Source organism: Convolutriloba macropyga, chromosome 8, assembly GCF_964194025.1.
Source record: "Convolutriloba macropyga chromosome 8, txConMacr16.3, whole genome shotgun sequence".
Classification (NCBI taxonomy): Eukaryota; Metazoa; Xenacoelomorpha; order Acoela; family Convolutidae; genus Convolutriloba; species Convolutriloba macropyga.
Genome location: NC_134475.1, coordinates 46,094,618 through 46,108,801, shown reverse-complemented (window position 1 = coordinate 46,108,801; position 14,184 = coordinate 46,094,618). Strand labels below are relative to the sequence as shown.

General features: G+C 35.2%; 1 protein-coding gene across 1 annotated transcript in view; it reads right to left on the bottom strand.

Moving 5' to 3' along the window:
• Positions 1–14,184, bottom strand: part of LOC142344149 (uncharacterized) — a 68,382-nt gene that overhangs the window by 38,259 nt on the left and 15,939 nt on the right. The window contains exons 2-3 of the mRNA XM_075395675.1: positions 12,932–13,489; positions 6,214–6,414 (exon numbers count right to left, since the gene is read on the bottom strand). Of these exons, the coding sequence (XP_075251790.1) occupies positions 6,214–6,414; positions 12,932–13,489 (759 nt within the window). The remainder of the gene's footprint in view (positions 1–6,213; positions 6,415–12,931; positions 13,490–14,184) is intronic.

Here is a 14,184-nt window from a genome sequence, read left to right as displayed (position 1 = left end):
TCCCCGGCTATATCTGACATTTTTTTGATTTAGTCCAGCACTTTACGTTTATTGAGAGCATTTGGACCTAATTCTTATTACTCTTTTAACAAAGTGTGATTATAATGTTTTCTTAAAACTCTCACGGCTGATGTTTATGGATTTCTTAGTTATGATTCAATTTCCTGTTGCGCCTTCGATTCTATTTTCAATACCTTGTTTGTTATTTGTTTGCATCATTTGGATGACTGACGGATCACGCAGATGTTGGTTGGCATTCTGGAGACGTCTGCCCAAGTTCTTCAGCCATTTCAGTACGACGTGTACATGTCCTAATTAAAGCGTGTCCCCTGCAGTTGACGACTGAAGCGTGTTAGGTCAAAGGTGAATGCTCAAAATTCAGTGCACATGGTCAGATGCAAGGAATGGTATGGTCACAATACCAAACAAAGAATGCAATATAAACTGACAATATCAAATTGTAGAAAACTGTGCAAAACATAAACTTCTTTAGAATTACAGTCGAGAATAAGCATATGTTTAAAGTCTGTTGTGAATATCCACATGATAATTAATTCATTTTTTTCATCGCCTCTCAATTTTTTTTCGAAATTACGGCCGGTGGGGATTTTTCATGCTGTTTAGTGCAAAAACAGACTGAAAATTAATTTTTATTATGGAAAATACAGTTTCTGAGGTTCATAATGTTCTGCAGAAACCCAGAATTTTACTGACGTTTTAAACTATATCTGACGTTTTAATCAATTTTTTTCTTGACGTTTTCCCGGTCTTTTCTGGAGTTTTAAGCAGCTTTTTCGACGTTTTCACGGCTATTTCTGACTTATTTAGCAATTTTTTTTTAACGTTTCCCCGGCTACTTCTGACGTTTTCAGCAATTTTTTCCCGGCTTCTTCTGACCGTAGAGGCGGGGGGGGGGGGGGGGGGGGGCGTTGGGGAGACAATTTTTTTGATTTAGTCCAGCACTTTACGTTTATTGAGAGCATTTGGACCTAATTCTTATTACTCTTTTAACAAAGTGTGATTATAATGTTTTCTTAAAACTCTCACGGCTGATGTTTATGGATTTCTTAGTTATGATTCAATTTCTTGTTGCGCCGTCGATTCTATTTTCAATACCTTGTTTGTTATTTGTTTGCATCATTTGGATGACTGAGGGATCACGCAGATGTTGGTTGGCATTCTGGAGACGTCTGTCCAAGTTCTTCAGCCATTTCAGTACAACGTGTACCTGTTCTAATTAAAGCTTGTCCCCTGCAGTTGACGACTGAAGCGTGTTAGGCCAAAGGTGAATGCTCAAAATTCAGTGCACATGGTCAGATGCAAGGAATGGTAAGGTCACACTACCAAACAAAGAATACAATATAAACTGACAATATCAAATTGTAGAAAACTGTACAAAACATAAACTTCTTTAGAATTACAGTCGAGAATAAGCATATGTTTAAAGTCTGTTGTGAATATCCACATGATAATTAATTCATTTTTTTCATCGCCTATCGATTTTTTTCCGAAATTACGGCCGGTGGGGATTTTTCATGCTGTTTAGTGCAAAAACAGACTGAAAATTAATTTTTATTATGGAAAATACAGTTTCTGAGGTTCATAATGTTCTGCAGAAACCCAGAATTTTACTGACGTTTTAAACTATATCTGACGTTTTAATCAATTTTTTTCTTGACGTTTTCCCGGTCTTTTCTGGAGTTTTAAGCAGCTTTTTCGACGTTTTCACGGCTATTTCTGACTTATTTAGCAATTTTTTTTTAACGTTTCCCCGGCTACTTCTGACGTTTTCAGCAATTTTTTCCCGGCTTCTTCTGACCGTAGAGGCGGGGGGGGGGGGGGCGTTGGGGAGACAATTTTTTTGATTTAGTCCAGCACTTTACGTTTATTGAGAGCATTTGGACCTAATTCTTATTACTCTTTTAACAAAGTGTGATTATAATGTTTTCTTAAAACTCTCACGGCTGATGTTTATGGATTTCTTAGTTATGATTCAATTTCTTGTTGCGCCTTCGATTCTATTTTCAATACCTTGTTTGTTATTTGTTTGCATCATTTGGATGACTGACGGATCACGCAGATGTTGGTTGGCATTCTGGAGACGTCTGCCCAAGTTCTTCAGCCATTTCAGTACGACGTGTACATGTTCTAATTAAAGCGTGTCCCCTGCAGTTGACGACTGAAACGTGTTAGGTCAAAGGTGAATGCTCAACATTCAGTGCACATGGTCAGATGCAAGGAATGGTATGGTCACAATCCCAAACAAAGAATACAATATAAACTGACAATATCAAATTGTAGAAAACTGTGCAAAACATAAACTTCTTTAGAGTTACAGTCGAGAATAAGCATACGTTTAAAGTCTGTTGTGAATATCCACATGATAATTAATTCATTTTTTTCATTGCCTATCGATTTTTTTCCGAAATTACGGCCGGTGGGGATTTTTCATGCTGTTTAGTGCAAAAACAAACTGAAAATTAATTTTTTTTATGGAAAATACAGTTTCTGAGGTTCATAATGTTCTGCAGAAACCCAGAATTTTACTGACGTTTTAATCTATATCTGACGTTTTAAACAATTTTTTTCTTGACGTTTTTCCGGTTTTTTCTGGAGTTTTAAGCAGCTTTTTCGACGTTTTCACGGCTATTTCTGACTTATTTAGCAATTTTTTTTAACGTTTCCCCGGCTACTTCTGACGTTTTCAGCAATTTTTTCCCGGCTTCTTCTGACCGTAGAGGCGGGGAGGGGGGGGGGGTTGGGGAGACAGTTTTTTTGATTTAGTCCAGCACTTTACGTTTATTGAGAGCATTTGGACCTAATTCTTATTACTCTTTTAACAAAGTGTGATTATAATGTTTTCTTAAAACTCTCACGGCTGATGTTTATGGATTTCTTAGTTATGATTCAATTTCTTGTTGCGCCTTCGATTATATTTTCAATACCTTGTTTGTTATTTGTTTGCATCATTTGGATGACTGACGGATCACGCAGATGTTGGTTGGCATTCTGGAGACGTCTGCCCAAGTTCTTCAGCCATTTCAGTACGACATGTACATGTTCTAATTAAAGCGTGTCCCCTGCAGTTGACGACTGAAACGTGTTAGGTCAAAGGTGAATGCTCAACATTCAGTGCACATGGTCAGATGCAAGGAATGGTATGGTCACAATCCCAAACAAAGAATACAATATAAACTGACAATATCAAATTGTAGAAAACTGTGCAAAACATAAACTTCTTTAGAGTTACAGTCGAGAATAAGCATACGTTTAAAGTCTGTTGTGAATATCCACATGATAATTAATTCATTTTTTTCATTGCCTATCGATTTTTTTCCGAAATTACGGCCGGTGGGGATTTTTCATGCTGTTTAGTGCAAAAACAAACTGAAAATTAATTTTTTTTATGGAAAATACAGTTTCTGAGGTTCATAATGTTCTGCAGAAACCCAGAATTTTACTGACGTTTTAATCTATATCTGACGTTTTAAACAATTTTTTTCTTGACGTTTTTCCGGTTTTTTCTGGAGTTTTAAGCAGCTTTTTCGACGTTTTCACGGCTATTTCTGACTTATTTAGCAATTTTTTTTAACGTTTCCCCGGCTACTTCTGACGTTTTCAGCAAATTTTTCCCGGCTTCTTCTGACCGTAGAGGCGGGGAGAGGGGGGGGGGGGGGTTGGGGAGACAGTTTTTTTGATTTAGTCCAGCACTTTACGTTTATTGAGAGCATTTGGACCTAATTCTTATTACTCTTTTAACAAAGTGTGATTATAATGTTTTCTTAAAACTCTCACGGCTGATGTTTATGGATTTCTTAGTTATGATTCAATTTCTTGTTGCGCCTTCGATTATATTTTCAATACCTTGTTTGTTATTTGTTTGCATCATTTGGATGACTGACGGATCACGCAGATGTTGGTTGGCATTCTGGAGACGTCTGCCCAAGTTCTTCAGCCATTTCAGTACGACGTGTACATGTTCTAATTAAAGCGTGTCCCTTGCAGTTGACGACTGAAGCGTGTTAGGTCAAAGGTGAATGCTCAAAATTCAGTGCACATGGTCAGATGCAAGGAATGGTATGGTCACAATACCAAACAAAGAATACAATATAAACTGACAATATCAAATTGTAGAAAACTGTGCAAAACATAAACTTCTTTAGAAATACAGTCGAGAATAAGCATATGTTTAAAGTCTGTTGTGAATATCCACATGATAATTAATTCGTTTTTTTCATCGCCTATCGATTTTTTTCCGAAATTACGGCCGGTGGGGATTTTTCATGCTGTTTAGTGCAAAAACAGACTGAAAATTAATTTTTATTATGGAAAATACAGTTTCTGAGGTTCATAATGTTCTGCAGAAACCCAGAATTTTACTGACGTTTTAAACTATATCTGACGTTTTAAACAATTTTTTTCTTGACGTTTTCCCGGTCTTTTCTGGAGTTTTAAGCAGCTTTTTCGACGTTTTCACGGCTATTTGTGACTTATTTAGCAATTTTTTTTAACGTTTCCCCGGCTACTTCTGACGTTTTCAGCAATTTTTTCCCGGCTTCTTCTGACCGTAGAGGCGGGGGGGCGGCGTTGGGGAGACAATTTTTTTGATTTAGTCCAGCACTTTACGTTTATTGAGAGCATTTGGACCTAATTCTTATTACTCTTTTAACAAAGTGTGATTATAATGTTTTCTTAAAACTCTCACGGCTGATGTTTATGGATTTCTTAGTTATGATTCAATTTCTTGTTGCGCCTTCGATTCTATTTTCAATACCTTGTTTGTTATTTGTTTGCATCATTTGGATGACTGACGGATCACGCAAATGTTGGTTGGCATTCTGGAGACGTCTGCCCAAGTACTTCAGCCATTTCAGTACGACGTGTACATGTTCTAATTAAAGCGTGTCCCCTGCAGTTGACGACTGAAGCGTGTTAGGTCAAAGGTGAATGCTCAAAATTCAGTGCACATGGTCAGATGCAAGGAATGGTATGGTCACAATACCAAACAAAGAATACAATATAAACTGACAATATCAAATTGTAGAAAACTGTGCAAAACATAAACTTCTTTAGAATTACAGTCGAGAATAAGCATATGTTTAAAGTCTGTTGTGAATATCCACATGATAATTAATTCATTTTTTTCATCGCCTATCGATTTTTTTCCGAAATTACGGCCGGTGGGGATTTTTCATGCTGTTTAGTGCAAAAACAGACTGAAAATTAATTTTTATTATGGAAAATACAGTTTCTGAGTTTCATAATGTTCTGCAGAAACCCAGAATTTTACTCTAAATTTTATCATGAAATGTCTAATAAGTGCCATGATCAGAGCTATGCACATAGCAAAAATCATAATGAATTTTTTTAGGATTCAGTTCTGAAACATCATGAGACTCAGGTCCGGGTTATTGTATGCGTAGTCATATGAGTGGATTAAGATTTTTTGCTAGAGGGATGAAAATTTGTTTGCCCAAATACGATTGATAATCGAACAATGATTGTATAACAAACAGTATTTACGTGATTCAGCATAACCATGATTTTTGTGCGTAATAGACTACGCCTCCATACCGATCGTGAAAGTTTTGAAGCGCAACAATGTGTCATTTCTCACAATGAGAGCATTTAGGCCGAGTACAAATAGCTGTCGCTGATGAGTTCCAAGAGCACACATATAAGAGAGATACACACACATACAGGGCGAGAAGAACAAAGGAATTGAGTTTCAGCTTGTTTAACAAGGCAGAATTTTTTGAGAGGCTCTTAGAGAATGTGTTAATTCTGGCACTTGGACAAAAAATTCTAATCTGGAATATCAGTTGGGCTACTGTGAGCAATTGGGTTAAATTGATTTTGAATGAAAACTGTGGAAATTGTGTTATTAATGTATTTAATATTATAAATTAACTCTTGGAAGTTTCTTTTCACTAAAGCGCAAGTATATCTCTCATTATTGCTATTCGATTGAAGTGAACTAATTAAAAAACTCATTGAGAGTTTAGACTAATTTTGAGACAATCTTATTTTCTACAACGCGCAGAAGTGGAAGAGCGGAACCAGTGGAAATGATCATACGCTTTTTTCACAACTAGATGGTTCTTCTGAGCAACAGAGGCTTTTCGCTCTGCTCCATAGGAAAAATCTAGAACACAAAATTTCGAAGAAAAATTTATAAGACAATTTTATTAAAACTCTGCGAAGACTAAGCACCTTTTATCGCCTGTGCATTATCGTCATTATCTTCCCCGTCAGAGGAAGTACAATTCTTATGGTAAGGTGATTTGGACACTGGAACGTACTCCATCCCAGATAGATCACTCACAACCGACTCACCCCCCTCACCACCCTGTTCAGCCATATTGTTGAGACGGCTACCTCTGCGCCCGTTCCTTTCGTGCCCTCCGGTCACCTCTAAATAGAAAACAAACATTTCAGCGCAACAGTCAGCAACATTTATCGACAATCAGACTATTTAAACATCCAGTTATCTTTTTTCCATCAATTTGATTGGAATTATTTGATCTTTATTGATGTTGTAATAAAAATATAAAATTGTTTTCGAGCTGTTAACATGGATTGCGTACATATTTATACAAAACCTATAATCTCGAAAGGACATGAAAAAGTCGCAAGATCTATCAAGTGATGCCTTTTAGTTCTTCTCGAAGTCTTTTTTTTACAATTCAAAGAAATTAAATTGTATTGGGGCGCTGTTTTTTATTACGACTCGAAGAGGAGTATTGGTGGAGCGACTTTTTCTTTCGATAATTTTGTTGGAATATGTTTGAAACAGAAGTGAAATGCGTGTACACAAAGTTGTTACGAACTAACTTTTAGAGTTATTATCTCGGTGTTTTAGCGGCCATTATTAGGAGTAATTACCTAGAATTATCGCCATTTTACTAAACCTTATTATGGTTGTTTCATAGTGCGATTTTAGTTGTTATAATTTGAATAATATTTGCTAGTCATAGCCTTTAATTGAGCGGTTCAAATGCGTGATATGTCAACTAGTTGCCTTGTATTACAATAGCTTTTCACTGCTATTTTCAAGTTCTGTCAGAGTCTATTACAACTTAGAGGTTTTTGATAAAATGTCTCCAGTTCAACATTCAATTATTTTATCCAAAAATAAATAGAATTTTTCAGAAGTAGAATAAGAAGTTTCAAGAGCTTTGTCGAGTTTTCTCAGTTTTACTATCAACTGTTTATCAGACTAGTTCCCCGGTGTTCTGGTCATCGTAGATTTTGTTGAGATGTACCTCCAGCTGTATTGGTCCTTCGCAAGAATTCACTGATTATCAAGTTTGGCAATTTCCGGTTTTTGTACGTTTCTTGATGTTAGTTGAGAGCATATACAATATCTGTTTAAGCACGAAATTTATTAGCATAAAAATTCACCAATTAGATAACTTCTCATAAATTTATTTACCAATTATACTAATTCGCCTTCACCAAACTTAAAAAGTAAATATTGAGTTGGATACACGGACTAAATATTGCTTCAAAACAATCTGAATATGAGCTAATTTACAGTAATTTATATGAAAATTTAAAGGAAATATCATCACGTAACTATGATCCACGACATAGGGGCGTGATAAAAGCGTGTATGTCGAATTGCAGAAGAACTGGAAGAGAGAGACACAGAGAAAGAGAGAGAGAGAGAGAGAGAGAGAGAGAGAGAGAAAGAGATGTTTTCTTTTCAAGTCGCTTTTTCGAGAGAGAACGAGAAAATAGGTGTGACAAAAATTCATTGCGTGCGGCTTTCTTGGAACAGTTTTTTAGTTTTAACACCAACTTTTTCAGCGAAAGCTGTTTTCCTCAATTGTCATAAGTGGCATTATTTCGCTCAGAAGCACTTTTGACCATTTAAAGCTAAAATTATCTTTTAATTGTCAGTTTTCAGCTGTTTTTAAAAATTTGGCTCGTTGTAATGTTTTTTTTTTTTCAATTTTTGCCTTCTTCATTTCTTGATAGCACTCTAGTAGTTTTCTGGTTGGAGTAGTTGGTTTTAACGCTTTTGATTGTATGTCATTGTGATATATATTTTGTTTGAAGTCGTTTTTGTAACCGAAGGCTAAGTAAATTTGAGTAATTTTCTTCCACATTTTGTCTAGTTTTATGTGATTTATTCCCATTTCATTCAACATTATGATTTGCTGAAATTTTACTTGTTCCTTTTTAATTAAGAGCAATTCAATTGGTTTTGTTACAATGTAGTGTTACTGGAAAGCTAGTCAGGGGACTTTTTCATTGAAGTAATGGAAATTGCTAATTTCTTCAAGTTTTGTTAGTTTGGGAATTTACGTTTGGGAAGTCGCTTTTTACTGTTTTGTAGAGAATTTTATTTTATATTTCTGGAAAATATTTTTTCTTCGATTATTGGTAAGAGGTTGTTGTTAACTAACTGTATTTCTGTATCACAATGTCTTTTTCCAATAGATTGTGTGGAGTCGCAATTCAAAGTAAATGTTATTAGATGCCGTATCAGTTTTTATTAGTTAATTTTCTCAAGTAAAATTTTTAATTTAAAAAAATTTTTTTTGTGTATTCAAGCAGGAGATTAATCAAAGCAAAGGGGATAGTTAGTTTTCTACATCAAGTCGTTTCCCGAATTTTTCCGGCTATGTTTTTATAAAGATCTATTCACAAATTTTCAATGACTTTTGAGGTCAAATTGAAGTGATGGTTTTAGTCACGTCAAAACAGTAACTGGAGTGAAAAAGTGGTTTTGTGGCGTGAATTTGTTTTGCTCCAGTTTCAAAGTAGAGTGAAAAACGGTGTTTGAAAAACAATTCGCTTTCTGGCTTGTGGTTTCTGTGTTCGCATGCGCCACTTTAAGGTTTTCGCAATACATTTAGTGTCCGTTCTAGGTCTGGTCTTTTGTTTAGTCAATGAAAAAAAATTCTCTGTATTGTGCCAGTATTTGTCTAATTATTATTTTTTATTTAGGGTACCCTTTTGTATGAACAAATATGACCTGCTAAAATTAAACTTTAAGACCAATCAGAACAAAAAACAAAACAAAAACCATATAACCTGCGTATTTAAGGACAGGAATTAAATGCTCAGAAACGCTGCGAACAGATTTTAGTTCGTTTGTGTTGTTTTTAATCAGATTTCACCTCACATAAAGTCAGGCATGATCAATCAAATTTCGCCTCTGTCAAAATTAGTTATGAACAGATTTCTATTCACTTATCATAACAAGTTTTGTGCTCGTGAGGGTAATTTTGAAATCACCCCTTACCAATCGGACCCGTTCAAGATGGCCTGATCATGAGTAATTTTTAGCAAGGACCTCAAACTGGGCGTTAAGAAAGGAATTATGTTGTCACAAACTCTTAATTAGGTTGGTGTTACATAAAAATTAATCAAAGCGTTGGAGTTGAATCGTACATGCTTTCATCTCCAGTACAAATTTGTGGTAATTTTCATGTACTAGCTGTTCAAGCGTAATTTATCTAACTTTTATCACATCATAAACATTTTGAGTAAATAATCTTGTTAACAATCTTTGTTTTACTTTAACGAGCACGCGAGAACTAGCCGATTCTCTCAATATGCATTTATCATGAAGAATTTATAAAATAGAAAATAGAAAGAACATATCTATTTTAGCACAGATACCTATTTTTAGGAGGTCTAGGATGTTATAAATTAGCAAGAAAGATAGACATTAAAAATTTTCCGGTCGTTTGAGATTTTTTGAAATTAAACATGCAACACTATTTAAGCATATTATTAACATTGTACGAATTGTTAAAGAAGTTTTTTTTGAAACTACACATACAAGTATCAACTTGTTGACAGAAAATTTTGCACTGATTCATATATAGAGAGAATATGACGACGCTTCATCTAATTACACAAAGTGACTTATAACCCTATTTTATCTCCTATTATCGGATTCCGAGTGATTTTTTCGCATGAAAATGAACATCAACATACTCTTCTGGACGCATTCGCAGAGTTGAGTAGAATCAATCTTTCAAAATGTGGAAAAAAGTGACGCGCGGACAAATTTTCGTATGCCGTAGAATAGTTACAAAGTTTTGTCACTATTCTTCTAGCTCCAACAGCACTCATTCTTAAAACTAGTTTTGGATATCGAAGCTTGAAGATAAATTGAACTCAATACGCTTACTATAACTAATTTTCACACACAGTTATAAAAGAGTAACAAAATCGGGAAAATTCACTTGACTTGAGTTCACGACGTTGGCCACAGAGAGCATAACCTCTATAGCAAGTTCCACGATTAATGACAAAAGTTTTTAATAACCCTGACACAAAATAAATTTGACTGGCCCAAACATGTTAGGAGTTTTGTTATCATCTTCTAACGTACGGTACAAACACAGGTTTTCTTGCTTTCATTTTACAGTTCATTCTTCGCATTTTCCTTTTACAGATTTTTTTTTGTTTCAGTTGCTACAATTCAGTAACACCACCACTGCTAGTCTATAGCCTGGAATGGAAATTGAGGAGGGAAAACCCAGCATGATAATAATTAAAAACATAGGCGGCAGATTGCCGGAAAATAGCCGCGATAGACGATTGTGGCCTACCATGAATTGAAACAACTAACGAAATAAGATTGACAGATCAACCATCAGCTTTTTTAAAGACCACAAGACTTTTTGGGTCAGATTCGGACTACCATTTTTATGAGACACATTTGCTCTAGAAGGAAAAAAACCTAATGGAGTTTTTCAAAATTAATATTTGATATTAAAACTCAAGACAGGAATTAGGGCCTTTAAGTTTGGCACTACTTAGATGCACACTATTGACTTTTAATTAGTAAATGATCATAAAATTTAAAGTTCCATAAGTGAGTTCAGAAATCATTTTTTGAGTGAGGCAAGTTACGCAATTGACCTAAAAGCAGAAATGAAATCACGTAAAAAATTTTAACTGCAAAGCAGTAGAAGTCACTGAAGTCATTGAAAAAGTCAATTCCAAGAAGTCAGTGTGAGACGAAACAAAAATCTTTTAGAAGAAGTAAAAAAACATAGCAGGACAAGTCCTGACGTACAATTCAAAGAATTTTCATTGACTGAACAGAAAACTAGACCTGGAACAGACTATGAGTGAATTGGAAAAACCATTTCTAAAAAAAATCGAATCCAAAAATTATTTTAAAAAATTTGATGTCAAAATGCCGCTTGTGAACAAAAAACCACTGGCGAGAAATGGAAAATTAGTTCAAAGAAAAAACTAGGCCTAGAATGAACTATGAATGGATTGTGAAACCGCTTTCGAATAAATCTAATCCAAAAAATTTAAAAAAAGAACATTAAAAATCAAATGGAAATTGTCGCATGTGAACAAAAAACCAATAGCGAGAAACCGAATTTTTGTTCAAACACTGTTTTCTCACTCCTTTAAAATTAGAACAAAAAGATCACGCCGGAAAACCTCTCGTTTTTTGCTCCACTTCCTGTTTCGGCGCGACCAAAATCACTACTCCAATTTGACTTCAAAAATCATGAAAATATGTGAACGGATCTTAAAAAAAGACAGCTTTTTTAGAGACCACTAGACTTTTTGGGTCAGATTCGGACTGCCATTTTTATGAGACAAATTTGCTCTAGAAGGAAAAAACCCTAATGGAGTTTTTCAAAATTAATATTTGATATTAAAACTCCAGACAGGAATTAGGGCCTTTAAGTTTGGCACTACTTAGATGCACACTATTGACTTTTAATTAGTAAATGATCATAAAATTTAAAGTTCCATAAGTGAGTTCAGAAATCATTTTTTGAGTGAGGCAAGTTACGCAATTGACCTAAAAGCAGAAATGAAATCACGTAAAAAATTTTAACTGCAAAGCAGTAGAAGTCACTGAAGTCATTGAAAAAGTCAATTCCAAGAAGTCAGTGTGAGACGAAACAAAAATCTTTTAGAAGAAGTAAAAAAACATAGCAGGACAAGTCCTGACGTACAATTCAAAGAATTTTCATTGACTGAACAGAAAACTAGACCTGGAACAGACTATGAGTGAATTGGAAAAACCATTTCTAAAAAAAAATCGAATCTAAAAATTATTTTAAAAAATTTGATGTCAAAATGCCGCTTGTGAACAAAAAACCACTGGCGAGAAATGGAAAATTAGTTCAAAGAAAAACTAGGCCTAGAATGAACTATAAATGGATTGTCAAACCGCTTTAGAAAAAAATCTAATCCAAAAAATTTAAAAAAAGAACATTAAAAATCAAAGGGAAATTGTCGCATGTGAACAAAAAACCAATAGCGAGAAACCGAATTTTTGTTCAAACACTGTTTTCTCACTCTTTTAAAATTAGAACAAAAAGATCACGCCGGAAAACCTCTCGCTTTTTTGCTCCACTTCCTGTTTCGGCGCGACCAAAATCACTACTCCAATTTGACTTCAAAAGTCATGAAAATATGTGAACGGATCTTAAAAAAAGACAGCGCCCCAATCAAATTCAAATTCTTTGAATTGTAAAAAAATTAGGAGCGCAATTATAGCCGCCTGGAATTGCTGACGCCGCTGTTAATAATAGCCGCCTGGAATTGCTGACGCGGCTTTTAAACACTATCAATTTGTTGTAATTGATTGGGTTCTAACTTCACGACCATTAATACCGTTCAACAGAATTCTTAACCTTGCAAGAGAATTCAATTCAAAATCTTCGTGAGTTCTTCAAGAACTTTGAAAAAGTTGCATCATTTTTTCAAGAAGATTGAAGCCGATACATTCTCTTGCGAGATAACTTCTAAAATCCTAGAAAGCATGTTAATCTTCCGTCACAAAGGTGTCATATTCGCGTCACAAATTTTCACCCAACTGTTCCTACATGCTTCAAACGGTAACTCCGACGTTTGACATCCTTTTTAGGACAGCTTTATAGGGCAGATTATATTCTGTAATTAAACTGTTCTGAAGGACACAAACCTTGCTGAGATCCTTTACCGAGGCTTGAGTGCTGACCGAAGAAATTCCCTTTATTCACTGCATGCTGTGAATTGGCCTTCGTTGAGCTCGGCTTTTCAAATTCAATCACGCCGCTTCTTGTGCTTCTGTTAGTTGTCATTGCTTCTCCTTTTTGACCGTTTGTCGGCGTTACCGAGAGCTGCAGTAACGAACTTGCCGCCGATTGAAAATCCGAACTGATCTCTGGACTTTCTGACCTTGAAATTGTTGAATCTTTCAAGCCAGTCAAAGTGCAGGTACTAACTGAAGACGGTGGTTTTCCTTGTGAAACTGCGGAATTAATTGTCTGCTTTGTGGCGAAAGAATCAGTTGAAAAATTTTTTGATTTCTGGATTCCAGAGCCCTTGGGTTGGGTTTTTCGCGGAAATTTTGGGGGTAGGAGTGGTCTGGGGGATTTCTCCATGCTTTGTGATTGGTTGGCAAGGAAGTCACTATTTGGGTCATATTTGTTGGCTTTTTCGTCATCCGAGTTACAATTCTCATGAAATGAGGATTGCGCTGAAGGGACATATTCAGCTCCTGAAAAGCAGTTTATGTCTGAACTGAATTAGTAGGAAATTGCTTTGACTATATTTATGTCTGAATGTTGCCGTCTCAATTAGAAAAGCACTTATTTTCAGGTGAAAAATGTTGTTGCTTTTTTGCGTACACTTTACGAGTGTTTAACGGTGCCGCTTTTTTGAGCAACTCCCGAGTTGAGATCTTTGTTCAGTTTAAACATTTATATAAATGCCAATGTCACAAAGTTATCTTGTTGCGTTCTCCTTGTTAACTCCATTTTTTATCAGTACAATAACATTAACGCTGAAAGCACCTCTAATAACTCTAATAAATAACAAACATTTTTAGAGGTAGACAGAACAAGAAATGTCAACTAGTCATAAAATACCTTAAAAGAACTGACAATATTCATAGCTGAATGTAATCTACTGAAATTAGCATCAAATCAGACAAAATTTGATCGATTGGAAGCCACGTCTTTTACATGTCGTCGTACTCTTAACTTGTGATATGATGACTGCCAGATTTGTTAATGTTCATCAGTCTGAGTCTTTTCAATCTAGTGTTACAATCACTTGCTAAGCTAACTGTTATAATTATAGTTCACAGAATTTTATAATCCACATAATTATATTTCACAGGATTTTAGTTTCAAAGCATTCGTTTCAAAAACTCTTTGTTGCTTAAAGCTGCAATTAAACACTTTTTCCCCA